At 40.7% G+C, this 27,660-nt stretch overlaps 1 protein-coding gene across 2 annotated transcripts in view; it reads left to right on the top strand.

Annotated features, from left to right (window-relative positions):
- The window catches only part of UBXN6 (UBX domain protein 6), a gene marked incomplete at its 3' end in the record, with an annotated part of 289,209 nt that overhangs the window by 43,478 nt on the left and 218,071 nt on the right, over nucleotides 1–27,660 (top strand). Inside the window, 2 exon segments of one of the 2 annotated variants that reach the window (XM_053703152.1) lie at nucleotides 25,063–25,208; nucleotides 25,458–25,507. In XM_053703152.1, coding sequence (XP_053559127.1) covers nucleotides 25,063–25,208; nucleotides 25,458–25,507 — 196 coding nt within the window. 2 annotated transcript variants of the gene reach the window in all.

The following is a 27,660-nucleotide window of genomic DNA, read 5'->3' as shown; positions in this document are numbered from 1 at the left end:
CACCTTCCAAAGAATGGTGGATCACCTTATGGATGGCCTTTCAGGACTATGCTTGCGCATACCTGGACGACATCGCCATCTATAGCGACACCTGGGAGGACCATTTGGTCCACTTAGGCTTCATTCTAAACTGCCTCAGTCGCCGATCTGACCTTGCAGCCCGACAAATGCACCATAGGGCACTCGGAGGTCCAGTACCTGGGCCACCGAGTGGACTGCGAAAGCAGTGGCCAGAGCCGGCTAAGGTTGAGTCAGTGGCAAACTGGCCCAGTCCCAAGGCCAAAAACCCAAGTCCTGGCTTTCCTAGGAACCGCAGGGTACTACCGGAAATTTGTCCCTAATTACAGTGCCCTCGCCAAACCCCTGACCGACCTGACCCATAAACGAGTTCCCCGACAGGTCTTTTGGTCCCTTCTTCCAGACCCTTAAGTCTGCCTTAATCTCTGCTTCTGTCCTGGCCGCTCCTAACCTCACCCAACATTTTTTTGTCCACACAGATGTTTGGGTTGGGAGCAGTGTTAAGCCAGGTGGATGAAGGACAAGACCACCCCATAGCCTACTTGAGTAGGAAGCTGTTGCCCAGAGAGGTTGGCTACGCGGCGGTGGAGGAGTGGTTGGCCCTGTTATGGGCCCTGAAGAAACTGCAGCCCTAGCTCTATGGGAGACCTTTCACCGTCCTCACAGACCACAACATAGTGGCAGATTCCAGGTGTTGGAAGGACCCTTTGGGGGGCTACCCAGTCGGGGTAGCCCGAGGCCGTGTCAGGTTTTATTTATTGAGGTTCAAATGTTTGTTCAAAGTAACTAAAGGAAATTACATCTGGTATACTGATATACATAATATATATATATATATATATATATATATATATATATATGAATCCAAACAAGATGCCAGTCTGTGGCACGCAAGCCATAACTCTGCAAACATCACATACTGTTTTCAAAGGACTTGTATGATCTGTAGAGCGTGGCAGGCACACACACAAACTATGAAGGGGGAGCATCAAAGTAGTATCTCAGCCCGCCAAATTCCACTACCCTCACACAGGAAGTGTGCGCAAACAGTGAAAGCACTGGTGGTGGGAAAGAGCAAAACATCAGCAGCAACTGAGGAAGTAAGATTCTGGGACGCGATAGACTGACCGGGTAATTCAGCCCTTGATAGGCGGGTGGTGTTTAATTGAAATTGAATTTGTTTGTTTAGTTTCTTGTTTGCAAGTGTGTTTCTCTGCTGATGTAATTTAAAGCGGTTCTCTTGTCTTGCTGATGTAGCCCCATTGCACTGTGAAGCAATGTTCCAGGGTGTGAGCTCCTGACAGGTGATTTGTGCTACACCAGCAGTCTTATTTAGGACTGTTTATGACTGTAGTACCCAATGTACATTTCTGAGGGTCGGCTTCTATTTTTAATAGTGTGCTAATATATGTTTACCTTGTACGTTTGTTGGTGTGGCTATTACTGCTCTATCTTTAAAAAAAAAAAAAAAAAAAAAAAAGTCTCTCTCGTTCTTGTTCTTCTTTTTCTTCAGGTTTAATTGTAGTGTTGGCACTTTGAGATATGTAAGTTGCTTTCATGTTGCAGTTTGGGCACGAAGGCGCAAAAAGGTTCGCCATCACTGGTCTTGAGCATCAATAGTTTATTTTAACCTATGCGTAGAATAAGAGCCACCGTGAGGAAATAATAAATAAATCACCTTATCAGGGTCTGCAATAATAGAACATTATTTGGATTTTTCTTCCTAGCTCTTTTATACTTTACCACTAGGGTAAAGGTTTAAAAATTATGTAAACTGCATATAATTCGGTTAGAAAAGACTTTCCTAGGGAGGCTGCAATACTGAATTGTTCATTCTCAATAGCATATAAAAGCCCCTATAAACACTATCTAGTAAAAGAACACTGATGTATTGGAGAATTGGGTGGGCTACCTATAGGGGGGGGAGCAACTATCCGCTTCCCCAGCCACAGGCAACAGACCATCTGCGTAAGGTCACCACAGTGGCAGCTAGTAAAAGCTAAAACAGTTGCCAGGATGCATTCAAACAATAAGTACTAAAAAGGGCATATGATTCTGAATGCCTAGATAAAGGATTTTATAAACATAAAAACTGACAAGTGTTGCAACCCCTTGTGGAAATATAAATATGTTCGTATAGGAATACAGCAAAATACAGACCATTTCCATGGGGTATTTAAAACCTGTAACATTGCAACTTTTGCAGTGTTGCAGCAGAATGACAGAATAGCAATCATTAAAGTAAGAAAAGCCTACATGAGGTACAACTGTGGTATTTTGTCATGCAAAAATATAGTAATATCCCCACACAAATCCCAAATTAGTCAGTCCAACATATTTCAAACCTTGAGGTTGTCATGTTAAAACAGGACAAAAGCCTTGTGTGAGAAGCAATAGAAAAGTTTAGTAACCTACACCAGATCTTGGAGACACCTCACCATAAGCCACCAACTGTTGACTTGTCAAAATTAGCATAGCCACAGGGATTCCACAGCAAAGAGCTGCAAAGGAGAAGTAGGTGATCCTCATCTGCCCCTGGGGCTGCTCTGCTAAACTATATCTAGCAGTGGTAGTAAAAGGTGCAGTCTGTGTCTCAAAGTATGTCAGGTTCCATAGCATTGGCTCAATCCTCTGCAGTAGTGTGGTATAGAAGGGTTTCTCACATCAGACTCCTATGGCTCACTCATAGTACCGTAACACTTAAAGCAGCGCACTTCAAAAATCACCTCACATGCCAGTTTAAGGTGTAGTAGAGTAATCCTGACTAAAAGACTGGTTGTCTGGTAAGTATGTAGGAGGTTCAGTCGGTACCCAATACTATGTGGCGACTCGCTGCATAACGTAGGTAAAGTGGACGATCTTATTGTATTCTCCCAGACTCTTAAGTGTGTCAATTTATGCGAACTTCAAAGAATAAATTATGTATAAACTGGTATATTAATCCCTAAAACTGGAGCTTGGATCTAGGAACTTCTCAAAGACTTGTCTTGCCTCTTCAGCGGTTGGCTCCGCCCCCTCCCAGAACTTTTTTTAATGGGTACACCACCCTCTGCTTGTACTGACCACCCAGCTAAAAATGTAAGCCAATAGTTAGCTAAAATTAGCAAATATTTAATATTTTCAACATTTATTTAACACATTATCATTAAAAACAGTTATGTTAAATTATGCAATTAATTTGTGCTTTGTATATCAGAACATTATATAATTATAAAGCATTACACTACCCCATCCGGTTACTTCATAATGCCACCCAGCTGGCAAAGTTTTCTGTGGACAACACTGCTATGTTTAAATTCCCTAAACTAGCTATAAATCTATATTTTTATACACTTGTCACAATCCTATGGAATTTTATTTCTAAACTGTTTAGACTAATGTATATGATCCAAGAGTGATCTTTCTCTTTTATTTTGTATTCTGTCCCCTCTTAATTAATAATACTAATTATTAGGTCCAACAATGGCCTCTTGTGATCAGAGGTGGATAATCCTTTTTTTTTAATAGGAGTCTTAATTCTGAAATGTTCTTTATCATTAGATAAATATATATTGTGATGTATTTCCCATTGATAGGTCAAAACATATAGTACTAGAATTAGCTGGCTATTTTTGTGATGTGTACCATAGAATTATGAACAGTTACAATGTCTCATATTTCTATATTGTATTGATCTCTAATGAGTAGTAGATGGATATTTTAATTTAAGATTGAGACCTCCCTTTGGCTTTGTAACTTATACATAAAAGGACATGAAACCAAATTTTTTTTCTTTCATGAGTTATTATAAATAACTTTCCAGTTTACTTCTCTTATACACGTTAACACGTTTGCTTGAGTACTATTGAATTTGTGTGTCAGGCCCCAAGGCAGAACATACTGCAATGTGCAATCTCATCAATATACCGTTTCTGCAGAAATTTTGTTTTGCCTGCACTTTTAATTTCTGTAAATATTTAACTATGTTCCTCTTTCTTCAGTTTCCTCCCTCTTCCTGAACTCAAGTGCGGTACAGGGTAACAAGCCCTGACTTACCTTTTTTGCAATGTGCTAACACATTTTTTCTAGGAGCCAACCAAAATACCTTTTTGTTCTTTAATGTGTATGTGTGTGTATGTATGTAGGTGTATATATGTATCTCTGTGTTTGTGTGTGTGTGTATCTGTGTGTGTGTGTGTATCTGTGTGTGTGTGTATCTTTGTGTGTGTATGTCTATCAATTTCTTCTCCCTTCCTGAACTCCAGTGTGGTACAGGGTAATAGCACATAGCAGAAAAGGTAAGTCGGGGCTTAACAAATTTATTTTAAGTCTAGGAGCCAACCAAAATACTTTTAGGAGCCAGATTTTTTTTCCCCTTTAATAAGTGTGTGTATATGTATGTGTGTATATGTATGTGTGTGTGTGTATATGTATGTGTGTGTGTGTATATGTATGTGTGTGTATGTCTATGTATGTATGTGTATGTATAAATAAAAAGAGAGAAGCGCTCAACCTGGGAACAACAATAGCATAATAGCTTGTTCTATGACTAGAAGCAGCCTCTTTTTGTTCAATATGTGCCTTTCACAGAGAAGAACTTTCCTAAAGCATATCAGTCTGATCCTGACTTCACAGTACAGTCCAGCCCCGAAATACCAGGCAATCCCTCTCTGAACAAGAGAAACAGAAAACCCCAGACGTACGTTTCGGCCTATTGTGGGCCTCGTCAGTGAGGTGCAGCCATATCCCTCTAGGCACACTGAGCAACGAGTCCACGTCTGGATTCCCGCATCACACTTAGGGAGACTTCCCTAAGTGTCATAATTTGCATAAATAAAAAGAGAGAAGCGCTCAACCTGGGAACGAACAATAGCATAATAGTTGTTCTATGGCTAGTTACCACCCAAGAAGCAGCCTCTTTTTGCTCAATATGTGCCTTTCACAGAGAAGAACTTTCATAAAGCATATCAGTCTGATCTTGACTTCACAGTACAGTCCAGCCCCAAAATACCAGGCAATCCCTCTCTGAACGAGAGAAACAGCAAAACCCCAGACGTACATTTCGGCCTATTGTGGGCCTCGTCAGTGAGGTGCAGCCATATCCCTCTAGGCACACTGAGCAACAGGTCCACGCCTGGATTCCCGCATCACACTTAGGGAGACTTCCCTAAGTGTCATAATTTGCATAAATAAAAAGAGAGAAGCGCTCTAACTAGCTATAGAACAAGCTATTTTGCTATTGTTCGTTCCCAGGTTGAGCGCTTCTCTCTTTTTATTTATGCAAATTATGACACTTAGGGAAGTCTCCCTAAGTGTGATGCGGGAATCCAGACGTGGACTCGTTGCTCAATATGCCTAGAGGGATATGGCTGCACCTCACTGACGAGGTCCACAATAGGCCGAAATGTACGTCTGGGGTTTTGCTGTTTCTCTCGTTCAGAGAGGGATTGCCTGGTATTTCGGGGCTGGACTGCACTGTGAAGTCAGGATCAGACTGATATGCTTCAGGAAAGTTCTTCTCTGTGAAAGGCACATGTTGAGCAAAAAGAGGCTGCTTCTTGGGTGGTAACTAGCCATAGAACAAGCTATTATGCTATTGTTCGTTCCCAGGTTGAGCGCTTCTCTCATTTTATTTATGTATCTGTGTGTGTGTCTGTGTGTGTGTGTGTGTGTGTGTATATATATATATATATATATATATATATATATATATATATATATATATATATATATATATATATATATATATATATATATATATGTGTGTGTGTATGTATGTGTGTATATATACATATATATATATACATGCATACATACATACATACATACATACATGAATGTGCGTGTGTGTGTGTGCAGAAAATTTTTCACTAAAAAAAATCTCGTCGCAGGAAAAAAAAAAGAAAAAGTTCTGCCTCTTGGGTGTCAGGTTCGCACGACTCCAGAGCTCTGGTTAACTGTTATGCGAGGCAAAAAAAGGGGCTCAAAAATGCATTTAAATGTACTGTTACACTCATAATAACACTTCTAGCAAATTTAAAGGGGCACTGAACCCAATTTTTTTCTTTTGTGATTCAGATAGAGCATGCATTTTTAAGCAACTTTCTAATTAACTCCTATTATCAAATTGTCTTCATTCTCTTGGTATCTTTATTTGAAATGCAAGAATGTAAGTTTAGATGCCGGCCCATTTATGGTGAACAAACTGGGTTGTTCTTGCTGATTGGTGGATAAATTCACCCACCAATAAAAAGGTGCTTTCCATGGTCTGAACCAAAAAATAGCTTAGATGCCTTCCTTTTCAAATAAAGCAAGAGAACGAAGAAAAATTGATAGGTGTAAATTAGAAAGTTGCTTAAAATTGCATGCTCTATCTGAATTACGAAAGAAAAAATTTGGGTTTAGTGTCCCTTTAATGCACAAGTAGGAGCAATAATTTGCAATCCACTCGTAATCTAGCCCCAAATTTTCTTTGTGGTCTTGGTATCCTTTTTGAAGGAGCAGCAATACACTTCTGAAATGTGGGGCAATTTTATGGCCTACAGTTTTAATATAGAAGGGACATTGCAGCTCTTTGGTCCAAACTTTGTGTGAGAGGGAGAAACACAGCGTGTTCCACCTGGTGCTGAAGGGGGTGTGGCTGACTCCCTGAAGCGCTGAGTATCCTCATCATGGCATCTGATAGTACCATTTCCAGACTTGAGCAGTGCAAAGAGAACTACTGGAACAGTTGGCATGCAACAATAGCTGACTTTCTCACTTTAGCTTCAGAACAGGAGTGGGCTAAACTTCTGTACATTCAAAGCAGTGGTTTGAGTGACTGCTTATACATTGATATTTAGTAACAGTGGACGTGGCAGTCTTTTTTTTTTTTTCTATTTTAAATGATGATCTGAATATCTGATGCCTAGCATTTACCTTCAATAGATGTGACAAGGAACTCATCACATATGTGTCATACACTCCTCTGAGCATTTTTATAGTAGTTATTAGTGACGGTGGTAATAGTGCTCATGTATATCCTGTAGTTTGTCTGCCTATTGTTATTTCCTATTGCTAAGTTGACAGCAGTCTTTACTCTTTATTATAGGTTATTATCAGTTAGATTGATCATAAGAATACTTGTCAGTGAATCTCATTATAAATTAGTTGGTCTGCGATTAGTTGGTCAGTTGCACTGCACCAGTTGCTTCACTCCGAATGAACTCCTGCACATGGTATTGTGCAAAAAATGTTTTGTTTTGTTTTTCTATCCGATTAATTGGATAATAATCAGAGTGAAGCAGCTGGTGATGTGCAACTGACCAACTAATCGCAGACCACCTAATTGATAATGAGATTCATTGACAAGTATTCTTATGATCTATCTTACTGATAATAACCTATAATAAAGACTGCTGTCAACTTAATTGATAATGAGATTCTTTGACAAGTATTCTTATTATCAATTTTACCGATCAATTGTTGCAGCCCTAGACCTTTCCTCTATACCATAAACCTCATATATACCTAAAATGTGTAGCCTGTAGAGATTCATGTTTTCTTCTTTCAGAATTTAAGGATGAGATGTCAGATGTGGAATATCCCCTCTTCTCATATAGTATAAATGATTGATTATATGTTTGACATGTGAAATCGAATTTGAACATGAGGTTTGTGCGCTTCATACTCTAATACCAGCTTTTAAGGCCCCAACTATAAACTTCATGGATAATGTTCATTTAACATTTTATATACAGTATATATAAATCTTATGACTCTTTCTGATCCTTTTAAAGTTTTATATTAAATGGACATAAAACAGAAACATTTTCGGACTTCCGGTGGGCGGGCTCAACGGATGGAAGCAGGTTTGGTGAGCTCAGTACACCCAAGCTCCTAAATCTGGGACCAAACCTCAAAATTAGCCCGACAAGCTTTATTCCTTGGCAGGGGAACTTGTTTATACCTGCCCGGACCCAGCTAAGCAAGGAGCGAGAACAATCGGCTCCCTCACTGGCAAGTCGCATAGACGGACCGGCAGATAAAAGGTCGCGGCGGCGACCGGAGAAAATAGAAGACTCCTTGGACACTATCTGAGGTACAGGGGGGCAAAAGAACATCAGCTCTGCTCACTACAGCACAGTAAAGCCGGAGTTGAGGTGCACAAAGTTGCCGCACGAAGCGCAACTTGCTGAATAAAAACTGCGCAATAAGTGGACAGCAGCCATCTTACCTCACAGCTGAAAATAACGGCTAATAAGTGAGTATCACAAACTTTGTACCTTCATATCCCTGATGGGAGAGAGACTCTAGTGGGCACAGGTTAGGCAACTAACCTTACATACAAGCTACGGTAGCCCAGGGCCTCACCCATTACATTGTAAGGCTAGCCTAAAAGAAATCAAAGGCCTCAGACTCCTAGTACTTGCACTATAGTGAATTGAACGATTATACATGCTCCTCTGCCCACTATAAGAGCAAAAGAACCTTAATAGTACCAACACAAGTCAGCAGTTGGAGACTCAGTCCTGTTGGAGCAGCGGGTGGGCTGTTTGGCTCCCCTGGGCACCCCTATCCCAAGCAGGGGAAGAAAATACCCTAAGCAGGGGTAGGCAGAGTGAGGGAGAAAAGAAAAAGCACATCTGTATTTAAACCCACGGAGGCCCCTTTTTTCTCTATAGAAACTGTAACAATGGAGATGGTGTAGGCTACACGTTCCCCCCCCTGAGAATCCCCCTGTCACAACACCTTCGGTCAAATGAGTCTGGTGACTTAGCTAAAATTCCTTGCTGAAATCCATGCTTATCCCAAGTTGGCAGATGTGGCTCTTAAACCTCAATATCCATATGTGAGACTGTGTGTGTATATAGTCCTATAGTGGGGTATTATACTACTACTGCGGTGGGTGTACTCTGGCCTGAGGTTCTCCTTAGCCTCCCTTATTCATCATATTGTTGAATCGGGCGTTGGAAGCGCTCATACCTCTGTATGCAAAAATATTTTATGCCATATCCCAAAAAAACAGACAAGATGGCTAGCAAACAACGCCAGCAAGATAGGAGGTTAAAAAATCAAGTGGAAGTCCACTCCTCGCCATCCTTAACGCCTGAGGTCCCGGATCATGCTCCACAGGACACGCACCCAATAGTATCCCAGCTTTCGGCACTATTTCTCCCGAAGATAGAGCAACTACAGACAGGCCTAGATACTCTCACAGCAGATCTTAAGATATTTTCAACAAGACTTGCAACTGTGGAGCATAATGTGGTGGACACAGAGAGCCAGCAGAGGGAAGTCACAATGAATGTCTCTCAGTTGCAGCGACAGAATAAGGCCTTTAGAGAAAAATTTGATGACCTTGAGAATAGGTCCAGACGAAATAACATTCAGGTTGTTGGTCTCCCTGAGTCAATTCCTGGCACTGATCTTATTGACTTTGCTGAAGACACACTTCCACAGTTATTAAAAATACCAAATGCCAGTATACCCTGTGTGGTTGAAGGAGCCCACAGAGTTGGAGTGCCCTCACAGAAAGAAAATCAAAAAGGACCCCCCAGGCAAGTCATGATAAAATACCTAAACTTTAAGGATAAGACACTGCTTCTCAAAGCATATAGACAAGCTCCTAACTTGGTGTACGAGGGGTGCAAGTTACATCTATTTCAGGACTATTCTGCTGAAGTTGCCAAGAAGAGGAGAGAGTTTTCCCCTTACTGTAAAGAGCTTATTGACAGGGGAGAATCAATCGCCCTGTTATACCCGGCCAGACTTAAGGTGCAAACGCCACAAGGTCTAAAGTTCTTTGAAGATACCACTCAGCTCAAGGTCTTCATGAGTTCTCTTGCCTCCGTAAAGAATAATCAAATTGAAGATGAAGAAATAGAAGAAGAAGAGGACTGACACTGTTCTCTTTTGACATAACAATCTGCTAACTGTGGGATATGAAAATTGCACAGAACTGGAAATAAAATCATATAAAGACTGAAGACTTTAAACCTTGCTCTTAGAGCTATTCTAATGTATCCTTTTTTGTAAACTGGGGGAAGGGGGGGATTGAATTGTTTGCACTATCTTACTATTTCAGTTGTTTACTGTTATAATCATTCACTGTTTCCTAAGTTTGTTTCTAACTGTTTTGGTACCATATTGTTGATAATATTTCTTAGGAGGCCTCATAAGTTGTTCTCTGTGTTTGAAAGTAGTCCATAGAGTCCGCCCCGAGGTTTCAGACAGTAAGTAATATTACACAAACCTGCATTACACTTTGGTTGAGGAAGCCTAGGAAACTAACCTTACACTATTCTTGAGAAGAGGGGTGGGAGAGGGGAAGCCCTCAACATTGGTAGTTTGACTATGGGGATCCACATTATATCTTGGAATGTGGGAGGGGTTACATCACCCATTAAGCGAAAAGCCATTTTAAAATACCTAAAGGCCAAGAGAGTTGATATAGCCATATTGGAAGAGACGCACTTGAAACCTAGCGAACACGAAAAACTCAAACAGCAGTGGGTGGGAGAGGTGATCTATACACCCTATGAGAACAGCAGAGCTAGGGGGGTTGCTTTTTTGTTTAGGAAGAACCTAGACTATAAAGTTATCCAGAAGACAATAGACCCGCTTGGAAGGTTTGTCCTTCTCCAGATTGTATTGGAGGGTTCCCCCTTAATTCTGGGTGGGGTTTACGGTCCACACACCCATAAAAAAGAATTTTGTAATCACATGAGGGCAACCATTATGAAAATGGCTGATGTGCCCATAATATTGGGGGGAGATTATAATATAGTGCCACAAACGCCTGCTGATAGATATAAGAACCCTACCCTTTCAGTACCGGGCCCCAGTAGACAGTACAATGTGAAACGGGACACTTTAACAAGTTTTAAGAGAGCACTACAACTTATAGACATATGGAGAGTACGAAACCTGGAAGTGAAGGACTTTACATGTATCACACCCACCAAAGACACGCTATCGCAAATTGACTTTTTCCTCACATCCCCTGCTTTGACCACTAGAATTACAAAGACTGAAATTGACATTCCAACTATTTCTGACCATGCCCCAATTACACTCAAACTTAGTTTGGGATCGACTAGGACTGGCAGAGAGGGGTGGCACTTCCCCAGATATCTGGTACATGATGCCAATCTAAAGAATCATCTGGTAGGGGAATGGCTAGCCTATAGCGACCTAAACAGTGGACATAGAGACAATCCACTTCTCTATTGGGAGGCGGCTAAGGCCGTGCTAAGGGGGGTAGTGACTAATTATGATAGAAATAACAGGAAGCGGAAAAAACTCTTCTAATCTTCTAATGAAACAGTTACTCAATGCGCAGAACCGCTATTTACGCTGCCCCACATTAGCGAATAGGCTCCGCTACAAAGATACTAAAACACTAAGAGACACCTTTTTGCTGCAGGGAGCTGCCAGGGACATGACAAAGACACATGCTCGGTTCTATAGACACGGCAACAGAACGGGCAAGATGCTTGCCAGATTAACAAGACTGACAAGACGGTCCTCAATCATACCAGCCATAAGAGTCCAAGGTTCTACTCTTACAAACACAGCAGACATACAACAAGCCTTTAATCAGTTCTTTTCAGACCTATATAAGACTCAAGAGATAGATTCTAAATGCAGAGACTCTTTTTGGGAAGCACTGACACTGCCACAGATCACGGAAAGCCAGAGAAATTCATTAAACGTCCCGATACTAGCAATAGAGGTTGAAAAAGCCATTGGTAACCTATCTTTAGAAAAAGCCCCGGGCCCAGATGGGCTCCCGGGGGAGTTTTATAAGATATCAAACAATACAGATATAATATCAAACATAGAAGTTAAAGAACATTTGGGTAACAGTGATCATAACATGGTCACATTTGAAATCTCTTTTCATATGCAGTGTTTTAAAGGCTTAACTAAGACTTTTAATTTCAAGAAAGCAAAATTCAACGATTTAAGGAAATCATTAAATAATATAAATTGGGACAATGTATTTTCTAATAAAAATACAGAGGATAAATGGATAATATTTAAAAATTTGTTAAATAAATATACATATCAATACATACCATATGGTTATAAAAATAAAAATAAAAAAAATAAGCCGTTATGGCTAAATAAAAATGTGTTAAAAGAAATTAGGAAAAAACGTAGGGCATTTAAATTATTAAAAGAAAATAGTACAGACTCAGCATACAATATTTATAAGGAATGTAACAAAGCATGCAAAAAAGCAATCAAATTAGCCAAAATTGAAAATGAAAAATTAATTGCCAAGGATTCTAAGTCTAACCCTAAAAGGTTCTTTAAGTACATAAATAGCAAAAAATCTAATAAGGATAATATAGGTACATTAAAATGTGTGGAGGGTAGCATGATAAATAATGACAGGGAAAAGGCTGAGGTACTAAACCAGTTTTTTTCTTCAGTATACACAAGAGAGGAACCATTGAATGATACTTTGGAACAGAATAGAACATGCCAGTCCATACCACTAACTGGGTTTTGTTTAGAGGATATCAGGAAAAAACTAAAAAATATTAAGGTAAATAAAACTCCAGGCCCAGATGGAATACACCCAAGGGTGTTAAGTGAACTTAGCACTGTTATAGACAAACCTTTACTCTTAATTTTTCAAGACTCATTATCCTCAGGCATGGTACCCCAGGATTGGCGTAAAGCTGATGTGGTGCCACTCTTCAAAAAGGGAAGCAGGGATGATCCAGGAAGCTATAGACCAGTTAGTCTGACATCAATAGTGGGGAAGATATTTGAAGGGATTATAAGGGATTATATTGATGAGCATATTCGTGTAAACAAGATTATGAGTTCTAATCAGCATGGCTTTAGGAGAAATAGATCATGTCAAACTAATCTAATTAGATTCTACGAGGAAGTAAGTAAAAATATAGATAAAGGGGAATCAGTTGATGTGATATACTTGGATTTTGCAAAGGCATTTGATACAGTGCCACATGAGAGATTAATGCACAAAATTAAGGGACTGGGAATAGCTGAAAATGTTAGCTCATGGATAAATAACTGGATAAAAGATAGGGAGCAACGAGTAGCAGTAAATGGATCATACTCAGATTGGACAAAGGTAATCAGTGGCGTCCCCCAGGGATCAGTACTGGGCCCTGTTCTTTTTAATATTTTTATAAATGACTTGGAGCAAGGATTAAATAGCGACATCTCTATTTTTGCAGATGATACTAAGTTAAGTAAGGTCATTAGGTCAGAGCAGGATGAACTCTCTTTGCAAAGGGATTTGCTAAAATTAGAACTATGGGCAAGTGAATGGAAAATGAGATTTAATACGGAAAAATGTAAGGTTCTACATTTTGGAAGTAAAAATAAGCAGGCTATGTATTTTTTAAATGGGACAAGACTTAGCCAAACACAGGAGGAAAGGGATTTGGGAGTAGTAATAGATAACAAGCTAAAGATGAGTGCACAATGCAGGGCAGCGGCTTCAAAGGCTAATAAGATACTAGCATGTATTAAAAGAGGCATTGATTCAAGGGAGGAAAGCATAATTCTGTCATTATATAAAGCCCTGGTAAGACCTCACCTTGAGTTTGGAGTGCAGTTCTGGGGACCGATTGCTAAAAAAGATATTGCAGAACTAGAAAAAGTTCAGAGAAGGGCCACAAAGCTAATAAGGGGATTGGAGAAATTAACCTATGAGGAGAGGCTAGCCAAACTGGGTCTGTTCTCTTTAGAAAAAAGGCGCTTGAGAGGTGACATGATTACTTTATATAAATATATTCAAGGCCCATATACAGAGATGGCAGAAGGTCTTTTTATTCCAAGAAAATTGGTTCTGACAAGAGGTCATAATTTAAGGTTGGAGGAAAGGAGATTTAATCTCCTGCAACGGAAACGTTTTTTTCACTGTAAGAGCAATAAAATTGTGGAACTCATTACCAAAGGAGGTAGTGAATGCCAATACCATAGATACATTTAAAAATAGTCTGGATAAATTTCTGTATATAAACAAAATTCATGGATATGATTGCTAGTATTAAATGGGTCACATTTTAATGGGGTTATTTAAGCTTAACTGGAGCTTTTTGTAAGTATTTTAGATTTGTATAGGTTGAACTCGATGGACTTCAGTCTTTTTTCAACCTTATCTACTATGTTACTATGTTACTACAAACGGAGGTGGCGGAGGTACTGTCAGACCTCTTCAATGGCATCCTGGGGGGCTTGAGAGTTACCTCCAGTAGATTTACAGAGGCTAATATCAGCCTGATACTAAAACCAGACAAGGAACCTCTTGATCCAGCATCATACCATCCGATTTCATTGATGAACTCGGACTACAAAATATTAACAAAAATTATGGCAAATAGACTAGCCCTAGTCATGCCGGAAATCATACACACGGACCAGATGGGTTTTATTAAGGGGAGGTCAGCTGTCAAAAATGTTAGAACCCTTCAACTCCTTTTAACACATTATTGGAATACTAAATTGGGCTCAGGGGTGGAAAAGAAAGATGAGGCATGTGTTCTACTTGTAGACGCAGAAAAAGCCTTTGATAAGGTTCTCTGGGGGCACTTGTTCTATACCCTTGGCAGATTTGGAATTGAGGGTTCTTTTGTAGAAGCATTGCAAACCCTGTACACTGCCCCTCGAGCAACTGTCTTGGTCAACGGAACTCAATCTCAACCCTTTACCTTGGAAAGAGGCACGAGACAGGGGTGCCCACTGTCACCCCTACTCTTCAATTTGGCCCTGGAGCCCCTAGCGGCAAAAATTAGACTGGGGACTGAGGGTCTGGATGTGGGATCAACTAGACTTCACCTATCACTCTTCGCGGACGACATGGTCCTGTATGTGCAAAACCCCAGTTTAAATGTGCCTAAAATAATGGATATCATGACAGACTTTGGTCAGGTCTCTGGCTATAAGATAAATAAGGACAAGACAGAAATTATATGGCTGACCCCCACTGCGGGTGCCCCTGACCTTCAGTACAACTTCAGGCAGACAGGAAAAACCTTTCCGATACTTAGGAGTGGAGCTAGCTTTAAACCCATCAGATTGGTATGGAATTAATTATACACCGCTAAAAAAGGAAGCCACGAACTTGGTGGCGAGCTGGGCAAAGCTTTGCCTTACAATGTCAGGCAGAATAGGTCTCATTAAAATGATCCTCTTCCCAAAACTACTTTACAAATTGCAGATGTTACCTATAGTAATCAGTAAAGAGGACCTAAAATTTTGGAGCTCCCTCTTCTCCTTTATCTGGGCAAAAAAAACCCATAGAATTAGATCTGACAGGATGAAGAGTTTGTCCTACTCTGGGGGTATGGGAGTGCCAAACATAGAATTATATAGCTGGGCGACTCAATCTAAATATGCCCTAGACTGGCTAACGGGAAGAGACAACTTCACTATCCCTGATTTGGAGAAACGCGTTGCTAGCCCATGGTCCCTAGCCATGTTACCTCACTTGAAAGCTGGGAAAATAGAGAAGCATCTACCGCAATATGCTCTTTTCCAGCAACCATTATATGCCTGGAGGAAACTATGTAGTAACTTAGGGCTCACACACAAGGGAACTAAGTACATCCCACTGCAGGGGAATCCTAATTTCATTCCAGGGATGACAACAAAAACCTTCAGGGAATGGGGGACAAAGGGGTTGGATACGGTACATAAGATGTTGGAAGGAGATGGGAAAACGGTACACACATTTGAACACCTACGGACTACATATGCACTGCCGAGGTCACATCATTTCGCATACTTGCAGGCTAGGCACTATGTTACAACATTGCTTGGGCAAGACACATTTCCGGACGGAAACCATATAATATATCAATTGGGTAACTCATTCATGCAGGGAAATACTTCTATCACTCCCATTTACAAAGCCCTGATGACACCAAACAACGAAAACACTCACATCAACGCTTACATCAGTGAGAAATGGTCATCATTACTAAATATAGAGATTTCTAAATCTCAGGTTAAAAGGAGTATACAAAAAGTTCAGCGTGCTACCCTATCTATGGATCTAAGGGAATCTCACATTAAGTTACTTGAAACGGCATACATTACACCAAAGTTATACAAAGTATGGGAGACTAACTCTTCAGGTATTTGCCCAAGATGTGCTCAAAGTGACGCAGGTTTAATCCATATGATTTGGACCTGCCCCAAGCTGTTTAGATTCTGGGGTATGACTCATTACTGGCTCAGATCAATGGGTATCCCCCTGGAACCTTTCACACCCCAGGCACTGGTTTTCCTGGAATGTGAAAATACAAATAAGACAAACACAGTATTCACACATAATGTGATTCTGCAGGCCAGGAAGGTCATCCTTAAGAACTGGCTAACTCCAGAGCCCCCAACCCTACAACAGTTAAAAAGAGAAATACACCAACAACTACTTTACGAACAGGCAGACACTCTGGGTGAAACGCACAAGTCGCTTTATGGCTAAATGGGAAATCTACCTACATACACTAGATCAAAGGCAACAATTACAAATCCTGTACCCAATACGAAACACTACCTTCATCTTAGAGGCACAATTAAGAGGAGAATGGAAACTTGATTTCTCCAACATAGGTGTGTCCGGTCCACGGCGTCATCCTTACTTGTGGGATATTCTCTTCCCCAACAGGAAATGGCAAAGAGCCCAGCAAAGCTGGTCACATGATCCCTCCTAGGCTCCGCCTACCCCAGTCATTCTCTTTGCCGTTGTACAGATGGCTGTTCCACACAGGACTGTTGAGAGGAATTAACTTCAGTTGGGGGAACAGTGAGCAGTCTTTTGCTGCTTGAGGTATGACACATTCTAACAAGACGATGTAATGCTGGAAGCTGTCATTTTCCCTATGGGATCCGGTAAGCCATTTTTATTCAGACAGTAAATAAGGGCTTCACAAGGGATTATTAAGACTGTAGACATTTTCTGGGCTAAATCGATCATATTTACACATATTTAGCCTTGAGGAATCATTTAATCTGGGTATTTTTTGTAAAATAATATCGGCAGGCACTGTTTTTGACACCTTATTCTATAGGGGCTTTCCCTAATCTTAGTCAGAGCCTCATTTTCGCGCCGGTATGGCGCACTTGTTTTTGAGAAAAGCATGACATGCAGCTGCATGTGTGTGGAGCTCTGATACATAGAAAAGTCTTTCTGAAGGCATCATTTGGTATCGTATTCCCCTTTGGGCTTGGTTGGGTCTCAGCAAAGCAGATTCCAGGGACTGTAAAGGGGTTAAATATAAAAACGGCTCCGGTTCCGTTATTTTAAGGGTTAAAGCTTCCAAATTTGGTGTGCAATACTTTTAAGGCTTTAAGACACTGTGGTGAAATTTTGGTGAATTTTGAACAATTCCTTCATACTTTTTCGCAATTGCAGTAATAAAGTGTGTTCAGTTTAAAATTTAAAGTGACAGTAACGGTTTTATTTTAAAACGTTTTTTGTGCTTTGTTATCAAGTTTATGCCTGTTTAACATGTCTGAACTACCAGATAGATTGTGTTCTGACTGTGGGGGAAGCCAAGGTTCCTTCTCATTTAAATAGATGTGATTTATGTCATAAAAAATTTGGTAAAAATGATGCCCAAGATGATTCCTCAAGTGAGGGGAGTAAGCATGGTACTGCATCATCCCCTCCTTCGTCTACACCAGTCTTGCCCATACAGGAGGCCCCTAGTACATCTAGCGCGCCAATACTCCTTACTATGCAACAATTAACGGCTGTAATGGATAATTCTATCAAAAACATTTTAGCCAATATGCCCACTTCTCAGCGAAAGCGCGACTGCTCTGTTTTAGAAAATACTGTAGAGCATGAGGACGCTGATGATATTGTTTCTGAAGGGCCCCTACACCAGTCTGAGGGGGCCAGGGAGGTTTTGTCTGAGGGAGAAATTTCAGATTCAGGAAAAATTTCTCAACAAGCTGAACCTGATGTGATTACTTTTAAATTTAAGTTGGAACATCTCCGCGCTCTGCTTAAGGAGGTGTTATCCAATTTGGATGATTGTGATTATCTGGTCATTCCAGAAACACTATGTAAAATGGACAAGTTCCTAGAGGCCCCGGGGCCCCCCGAAGCTTTTCCTATACCCAAGCGGGTGGCGTACATTGTTAATAAAGAATGGGACAGGCCCGGTATACCTTTCGTACCTCCCCCCATATTTAAAAAATTGTTTCCTATAGTCGACCCCAGAAAGGACTTATGGCAGACAGTCCCCAAGGTCGAGGGGGCGGTTTCTACTCTAAACAAGCGCACCACTATACCCATAGAAGATAGTTGTGCTTTCCAAGATCCTATGGATAAAAAATTAGAAGGTTTGCTAAAAAAGATGTTTGTTCAGCAAGGTTACCTTCTACAACCAATTGCATGCATTGTCCCTGTCACTACAGCCGCGTGTTTCTGGTTCGATGAGCTAGAAAGGGCGATTATTAGTAATTCTTCTTCTTATGAGGAGATTATGGACAGAATTCGTGCTCTTAAATTGGCTAATTCTTTCACCCTAGACGCCACCTTGCAATTGGCTAGGTTAGCGGCGAAAAATTCTGGGTTTGCTATTGTGGCGCGCAGAGCGCTTTGGTTAAAATCTTGGTCAGCGGATGCGTCTTCCAAGAACAAATTGCTTGACATTCCTTTCAAGGGGAAAACACTGTTTGGCCCTGACTTGAAAGAGATTATCTCTGATATCACTGGGGGCAAGGGCCACGCCCTTCCTCAGGATAGGTCTTTCAAGGCCAAAAATAAACCTAATTTTCGTCCCTTTCGCAGAAACGGACCAGCCCCAAGTGCTACGTCCTCTAAGCAGGAGGGTAATACTTCTCAAGCCACTCCAGCCTGGAGACCAATGCAAGGCTGGAACAAAGGAAAGCAGGCCAAGAAACCTGCCACTGCTCCCAAGACAGCATGAGATGCGGGCCCCCGATCCGGGACCGGATTTGGTGGGGGGCAGACTCTCTCTCTTCACTCAGGCTTGGGCAAGAGATGTTCTGGATCCTTGGGCGCTAGAAATAGTCTCCCAAGGTTATCTTCTGGAAGTGATTCATCCTGTTCCATTAAAAGAACGAGGGATGGGGTTCTACTCCAATCTGTTCGTAGTTCCCAAAAAAGAGGGAACGTTCAGACCAATCTTAGATCTCAAGATCCTAAACAAGTTTCTCAAGGTTCCATCGTCCAAAATGGAAACCATTCGAACAATCCTTCCATCCAGGAAGGTCAATTCTTGACCACGGTGGATTTAAAGGATGCGTATCTACATATTCCTGTCCACAAGGAACATCATCGGTTCCTAAGGTTCGCATTCCTGGACAAGCATTACCAGTTCGTGGCGCTTCCTTTCGGATTAGCCACTGCTCCAAGGATTTTCACAAAGGTACTGGGGTCCCTTCTGGCGGTGCTAAGACCAAGGGGCATTGCTGTAGTACCTTACTTGGACGACATTCTGATTCAAGCGTCGTCCCTTCCTCAAGCAAAGGCTCACACGGACATAGTCCTGGCCTTTCTCAGATCTCACGGATGGAAAATGAACGTGGAAAAGAGTTCTCTATCTCCGTCGACAAGAGTTCCCTTCTTGGGAACAATAATAGACTCCTTAGAAATGAGGATTTTTCTGACAGAGACCAGAAAAACAAAACTTCTAAACTCTTGTCGGATACTTCATTCCGTTCCTCTTCCTTCCATAGCGCAGTGCATGGAAGTGATAGGTTTGATGGTAGCGGCAATGGACATAGTTCCTTTTGCGCACATTCATCTAAGACCATTACAACTGTGTATGCTCAGTCAGTGGAATGAGGACTATACAGACTTGTCTCCGAAGATACAAGTAAATCAGAGGACCAGAGACTCACTCCGTTGGTGGCTGTCCCTGGACAACCTGTCACAAGGGGTGACCTCCCGCAGACCAGAGTGGGTCATTGTCACGACCGACGCCAGTCTGATGGGCTGGGGCGCGGTCTGGGGATCCCTGAAAGCTCAGGGTCTTTGGTCTCGGGAAGAATCTCTTCTACCGATAAATATTCTGGAACTGAGAGCGATATTCAATGCTCTCAAGGCTTGGCCTCAGCTAGCGAGGGCCAAGTTCATACGGTTTCAATCAGACAACATGACGACTGTTGCGTACATCAACCATCAGGGGGGAACAAGGAGTTCCCTGGCGATGGAAGAAGTGACCAAAATCATTCAATGGGCGGAGACTCGCTCCTGCCACCTGTCTGCAATCCACATCCCAGGAGTGGAAAATTGGGAAGCGGATTTTCTGAGTCGTCAGACATTGCATCCGGGGGAGTGGGAACTCCATCCGGAAATCTTTGCCCAAATCACTCAACTGTGGGGCATTCCAGACATGGATCTGATGGCCTCTCGTCAGAACTTCAAGGTTCCTTGCTACGGGTCCAGATCCAGGGATCCCAAGGCGACTCTAGTAGATGCACTAGTAGCACCTTGGACCTTCAAACTAGCTTATGTATTCCCGCCGTTTCCTCTCATCCCCAGGCTGGTAGCCAGGATCAATCAGGAGAGGGCGTCGGTGATCTTGATAGCTCCTGCGTGGCCACGCAGGACTTGGTATGCAGATCTGGTGAATATGTCATCGGCTCCACCATGGAAGCTACCTTTGAGACGAAACCTTCTTGTTCAAGGTCCGTTCGAACATCCGAATCTGGTCCCACTCCAGCTGACTGCTTGGAGATTGAACGCTTGATCTTATCAAAGCGAGGGTTCTCAGATTCTGTTATTGATACTCTTGTTCAGGCCAGAAAGCCTGTAACTAGAAAAATTTACCACAAAATTTGGAAAAAATATATCTGTTGGTGTGAATCTAAAGGATTCCCTTGGGACAAGGTTAAGATTCCTAAGATTCTATCCTTCCTTCGAGAAGGATTGGAAAAAGGATTATCTGCAAGTTCCTTGATGGGACAGATTTCTGCCTTGTCTGTGTTACTTCACAAAAAGCTGGCAGCTGTGCCAGATGTTCAAGCCTTTGTTCAGGCTCTGGTTAGAATCAAGCCTGTTTACAAACCTTTGACTCCTCCTTGGAGTCTCAACTTAGTTCTTTCAGTTCTTCAGGGGGTTCCGTTTGAACCCTTACATTCCGTTGATATTAAGTTATTATCTTGGAAAGTTTTGTTTTTGGTTGCAATTTCTTCTGCTAGAAGAGTTTCAGAATTATCTGCTCTGCAGTGTTCTCCTCCTTATCTGGTGTTCCATGCAGATAAGGTGGTTTTACGTACCAAAAGTTGTTTCTAACAAAAACATTAACCGGGAGATAGTCGTGCCTTCTCTGTGTCCGAAACCAGTTTCGAAGAAGGAACGTTTGTTGCACAATTTGGATGTTGTTCGCGCTCTAAAATTCTATTTAGATGCTACAAAGGATTTTAGACAAACATCTTCCTTGTTTGTTGTTTATTCTGGTAAAAGGAGAGGTCAAAAAGCAACTTCTACCTCTCTCTCTTTTTGGATTAAAAGCATCATCAGATTGGCTTACGAGACTGCCGGATGGGAGCCTCCTGAAAGGATCACAGCTCAATCCACTAGGGCTGTGGCTTCCACATGGGCCTTCAAGAACGAGGCTTCTGTTGATCAGATATGTAGGGCAGCGACTTGGTCTTCACTGCACACTTTTACCAAATTTTACAAGTTTGATACTCTTGCTTCTTCTGAGGCTATTTTTGGGAGAAAGGTTTTGCAAGCCGTGGTGCCTTCCATTTAGGTGACCTGATTTGCTCCCTCCCTTCATCCGTGTCCTAAAGCTTTGGTATTGGTTCCCACAAGTAAGGATGACGCCGTGGACCGGACACACCTATGTTGGAGAAAACAGAATTTATGTTTACCTGATAAATTACTTTCTCCAACGGTGTGTCCGGTCCACGGCCCGCCCTGGTTTTTTAATCAGGTCTGATAATTTATTTTCTTTAACTACAGTCACCACGGTATCATATGGTTTCTCCTATGCAAATATTCCTCCTTAACGTCGGTCGAATGACTGGGGTAGGCGGAGCCTAGGAGGGATCATGTGACCAGCTTTGCTGGGCTCTTTGCCATTTCCTGTTGGGGAAGAGAATATCCCACAAGTAAGGATGACGCCGTGGACCGGACACACCGTTGGAGAAAGTAATTTATCAGGTAAACATAAATTCTGTTTTTGAGGGTTATGCCCAGTCTTATCATAGAGGTCCTCACCAACCTAGGCAGGGAGAACAGTGATACCTCGGGGAGGGCAAAGGAGGAGAGGAGCAGGTCTGGAGAATATGAAAATATGTTGAGAATAATAGAAAAGGAAGACATGCATTGCTAAGACTCAATGGTTAATCCTCTGTTCTGTATTGAAGAGTTTATCGTTTTTCTTTGTTTATTCACATTGAGATGAAAGCTGATGTATGTTCTTTGCATAAATAAAGAATTAAAAAAAAAAAAAAACAGAAACATTTTCTTTCAGATAGAGCATACCATTTTAAACAACTTTCCAATTGACTTACATTGTCTAATTTTCTCTGTTCAAACTCAGGTAAACTCAGGAGCTGGAAGCTAGCTGCTGATTGGTAGCTGCACACATATGCCTCTTGTAATTGGCTTTACCAATGTGTTCAGCTAGCTCCCAGTCGTGCATTGTTGCTCCTTCAATAAATGACACCAAGATAAGGAAGCAAAATGGATATTGGAAAGTTGTGTAAAATTGTGTGATCTATCACAATAAACATTTTGGGTTTCATGTCCCTTACACATTATGACTTTTGTTTTCTATTCTGGTGAAAAGTGTCTTATATTTAGGCATGTATACACCAGTTTATTGGCAGTTGCAAAGGACCTCAAGACTTCATTTTTACATTGTTTATGGGGTAAATATTATTTTTATTAGATTCTCTTCCATTGGTTTTCAGTGTTCCCATTGGTCTGCTTCATAACATTTTGTGAAATTTCTTTATGCTTCTATTACAACTAACTTGAACTTGGTTTGTAGATCAATAATAGGAAATGGTTATCTGGAAGTCCTAGCATATTATATCCTTTCTAAATCTCCTATTCTATGTATACATTTAGGCCCATGAGTGACCCTCTACTTGACAAGAGTATTCTCTATTGTAAATAAGAGATTTTACTTCTGTTTCTCTCTTTTTGACAAACCTGTATTGTGATGATTTTGTTATCTCACACTGAGTATTGTTTTTGAGATTGCTTTTACCCTGTTATAACAGATATTGTCTGTTATAATCTATTGAAAACATCAATAAAGTTATGTTAAACAAAAAAAAAAAGATTTTGTGAGACATTTAAAGCAAAAAAAGCTCATTTACAAAGAAAATAATCACCAAACCAAGGGCAGATAGTTGTATCTCTTCTAACAGATTATTGCGTGTCACACATAAAATTTCCTGCATGTATATAGCACAAATTGATGTTGTAGTCTGATAAAGGCATACTTGTGTTATAGACACATAAGGGGCTTAGAGTGAAAGATGGTAATGAGCTCATTTTTTAGGAGTTGGCATATATATCAAGCGGGAGGTACAGCTATGTGTACTAGTTTTGTCTGAAGACTGGAGCTTCCCAGATTTATTGATCTTCAGTTCAGTATCTTATGGTTTGACAATAATACACATCTTTGGAAATTTGACGATGCAGTGATGTTTTTACTCAACTTACTGTATGACTTCCTATTACAATCTCTCTCCTCTTATGATTTTGCCTATTGTATCCACATTTTCTTAAAAAATGTTATAACTGCTTCATTACCACATTTAGTATCTCTTATGGCCAGTGACTCTTTACAATTTAGTTCTGGTTGGGAATATGCATGGACGAAATTCACTTTTTATACATTATTTGGGGATTGTGTGTTAGGAAATACCAGTATAAGCTGTTTATAATTATGTTTCTTCAAACCCAGTCGCATCTTAATTGGGGAGATTACATTGTCTTAAAAATTAATTGGGGATTGTAGGTGAGATGATTGGTTTTAGTATTGCATTGCAATGCTCTATTTTTTTTATATATTTTTTTTAAGGTAGAGTAGGTTTGGATTAGAAAAGCTGCACCCATAGACACAGATTTATTAGATTCCCCCTGCTTTTTAGCCCTATCTGTATAGTGATGTCACCAGTAGTGTGCAATCATATTGAAACATTCAAATGTGCATCACCCAATTAGACAGGGGCAGTGAACTCAAATGTTTTTTTTCCCTTTTAATGTGTTCCCAATTATTAATTTTACCTACTGGAGTGTATTAAATTGTTTACATGTAGATCATTTACCTTTATTTATTCATTTGAAATAGCTGAAGTTGCCTATTGTATCCCCATCCATGCTGAACATGTCGTCTGAACTTGGAGAGACACAAAACCCAATTTTTTTTCTTTTATGATTCATGCAGAGAATACAATTTCAAACAACTTTCCAATTTACTTCTATTATTTAATATGCTTCCTACTCTTATAATCCTTTGCTGAAGGGTTTATCTTGGTAAGCTCAGGAGCAGCAAAGAACCTAGTTTCTAGTTGCTGATTGGTGGCTGCATATATATACTGATTGTCATTGGCTCACCCATGTGTTCAGTCAGCAACCAGTAGTGCATTGCTGCTCCTTTTAACCAATGATATCAAGAGAATTAAACAAATTAGATAATAAAAGTAAATTAGAAAGTTGTTGTTTAAAATTGTATTCTCTATCTGAATCATACAATAAATATTTTGGGTTTCATGTCCCTTTACGATCTGTTTACAAAAAAAAACACCCCAAAACAACAAAACATGTAAACAAGATAATTTAGATAAAATAATTCTCCCAGTGAGGGGCTGTGACAGAGCAGTACTAAAATGTTAATTTTGCATTGTTCTTAGTCAATTCCCATACATTTAAACTCTGCAGCTGATATAACAAATAATTTAAACACATGAAGGAGAAAACGGATTTACAGTACACTATCCCCTTAAGTGAAGACACTCATAGGCAGCTAACAAATATCCTGTTATTGAAGTCAGTTTAGAAAACAAGACAGTCATAAGAGATGGATAATGCTGCATTTATGTTAAAATGAAAGATGTTATTTAATTTCTCCCCTTTATCAGAGAGAATCTACCAAATGTGCCCAAGGAGACAGCTAAACCTCGGAAACCACCCACTGGGGAGGCTCAGGTAGCGGCAGCTACTGCAGCAATGGCAAGAATTGAAGGCAAAAGCAGAGTACTGCCAAAGGACCCAATCAAGACACAAGGTATCATGGAATGATCCAAGGGCATGGGGTGTGATTTGACAGACTGATGACTGACAATGAGAAGGGGCAGACAGAGGACATGGATCACTGGATGTGGACATTGTTGGCTTATGCAAGAAGAGACATACAGGGTGAGAGAGTGGTGGTTAGTGGCTGAGAACTCTAGACTGGTTTGTGCTATTAAAGGGGCGTGTGCTTGTCTGACTCTTTGCTCTATTATGATGATTATTTTTGTTTTTTCTCTTCCAGTGAAGCGGGAACTGGAAGCAGCACAGGTGGAAGCTATTATAGATAAGAAGGTAAAGAGGACTGTTGTATATCCTAGGTTACAATATAATTTTTTAAATTTTTATTTATTATTTTTGTACATTGGACATATCGGTATTGTATCAAAGGTGGTATTACAAGGTATCAGTCCAGTGGTATTTAAGAACATTGACAAATAACATTAAAAAACATCATCAAACGTATTACATTCAACATATGCTCATATCCGTGTATGTCACTATATAAAAACTATAAGCCTTTTGATTCTCTCTTTGCAGGAAGACTTTCTATATAATATAACTTTCTCACGGAAACCAAGATGCATTAACACTCCAAGTTTGTAATAATCTTCTATCGCAACAAATCAATAGCGATATGAGAGGGTACTCCAAAGTTGTGGGTGGGACTGGTGAGACATGGGACCAGCAGTGTCTGAGGTAATTGTACACCGAGTTAGGGGGTCGGGATGAAGAGCGCGGGTTTAGAGATGAAGAATCTAGCTCGGGTCCATGGTAACGTTATGGTCACCACCTAGTATTAAGGTACCTTTCAAGTTTTCTAGCACCAAGGATAGTAGGCGTCTGAAAAACGAGGTCCAGTTTGAGTTGGGGGCGTAGACATTAACTATGGTAATGGACCTATTAAATAATAACTCAACAACTATCAAGATTTTTCCCTCCGTATCTGATACAGTGTTCAGTAATTGAAAGGGTATGGAGCGGTGAACAAGAACACCAACCCCATTCATTTTATTTTCATTTGAGTTGAAATAATTTATAGGGAAATCTTTAGAGGAAAATATTGGTTCTTGATGTAGTAGACAATGTGCTTAAGTAAATACAGAATAGGCTATTCCTTAAAGGTATCAAGGAGGCTGTGCTATAAAGAGAAGGCATTAGACATTAAACCATAGAAATGTAACTACAACAGAAACATTCCAACAATAAAACTGAAACAAAAAATTTGACCCATTGGGGGTCATAAAAGTAAGGTGTGAGGAGATTGTGGCAGTCTAAGCTGCTACTGCTCCTTGGGCGTGGGATTAAATACTGAAGAGAGCACAATAGAGGTGTTATGGGTAAATGCTAAATGTAAGGGGTAGGGGAATGGGTGAGCCTGAAGCATCTTATCAGGTTATAATACTTTTTTTTTTTCTTATGTAACTACTTCTAGCAGTGACATAAATTCAGGGGGTAGATCATTCAATGTCTCTAATAGTCGTCTATAAGATTAAATGTGGTTGTAGTCTTACAGAGTACTGAGTTAGGTCATAAACCTGAAGATCATGTGACATAGACCAAGTTGTGGTTAAGGCAGGGTATGTACAACTGAGTGTATGAATTTATTTAGCCATCTGTGTCGACAATGAGTTAGATCATGGTGGGGTTCTGCTACGAGCGACCGGTTGTTGCTGAACCGGTTTAGCGGACTTGCGTTTCTTTGAGGTCATAGTCTAACTTTGGCGTTGCGGTTTTGGTTGTGCTGAATGGTGGTTCTGTGTATCGGGGATCTTCTTGCCCTGTTGGGGTAGGTTTGGAAGCGGGCTGTTGAAATGTGAGCAGAATTTGTCCAAATCTTCCAAATCTTTATATGTGGCTTCTTTGTTGTCCTTTGACACTTTAAGTGAGAAGGGAAACCCCCAGCGATATGGGATGTTCAGACTTCTGAGGTGTGATGTGAGAAAACCTACTTCCTTGCGCATAGAGAGCGTGAAAGGACTGAAATCAGCATAAATCTGTGAAGTGTAGCCATCTTTCTGGATTGGCGATTTCTTCCTGGCCGTCGCTAGGATGTTCTCTTTGTCTTGATAATAGTGGCATCTTAAAATTACATCTCTTGGAGGTGCTGATGCAGGCGGTTTGTGCCTCAGGGCTCTATGTACTCTGTCTAGGTTCACACTGGAACCAAATTCTTTGTCCAGTAAAAAACAGAACAGGGTTTGAATGTACTGAGAAAGCTCTGTAGTAGATATAGATTCAGGTATGCCTCTGATTCTTAAATTTTGACGACGGACTCTATTATCCATGTCTTATACCTGGGCTTGCAGTAACATATTCTCTTTAGTTTGCTGCTTTTAATTGCATTGTCGTTAGGTTTGACGTTTCCGAAGTTTCCTCTGCGTATTCTTTGAGTTGTAAGAGCCTATTACCTAGGTCTGAGACGTCTTTCTTGACCTCAGCCAATC

This window comes from Bombina bombina, chromosome 2, assembly GCF_027579735.1.
Source record: "Bombina bombina isolate aBomBom1 chromosome 2, aBomBom1.pri, whole genome shotgun sequence".
In the NCBI taxonomy this organism is placed as follows: domain Eukaryota; kingdom Metazoa; phylum Chordata; class Amphibia; order Anura; family Bombinatoridae; genus Bombina; species Bombina bombina.
This window is presented reverse-complemented; position numbering and strand designations above follow the sequence as displayed.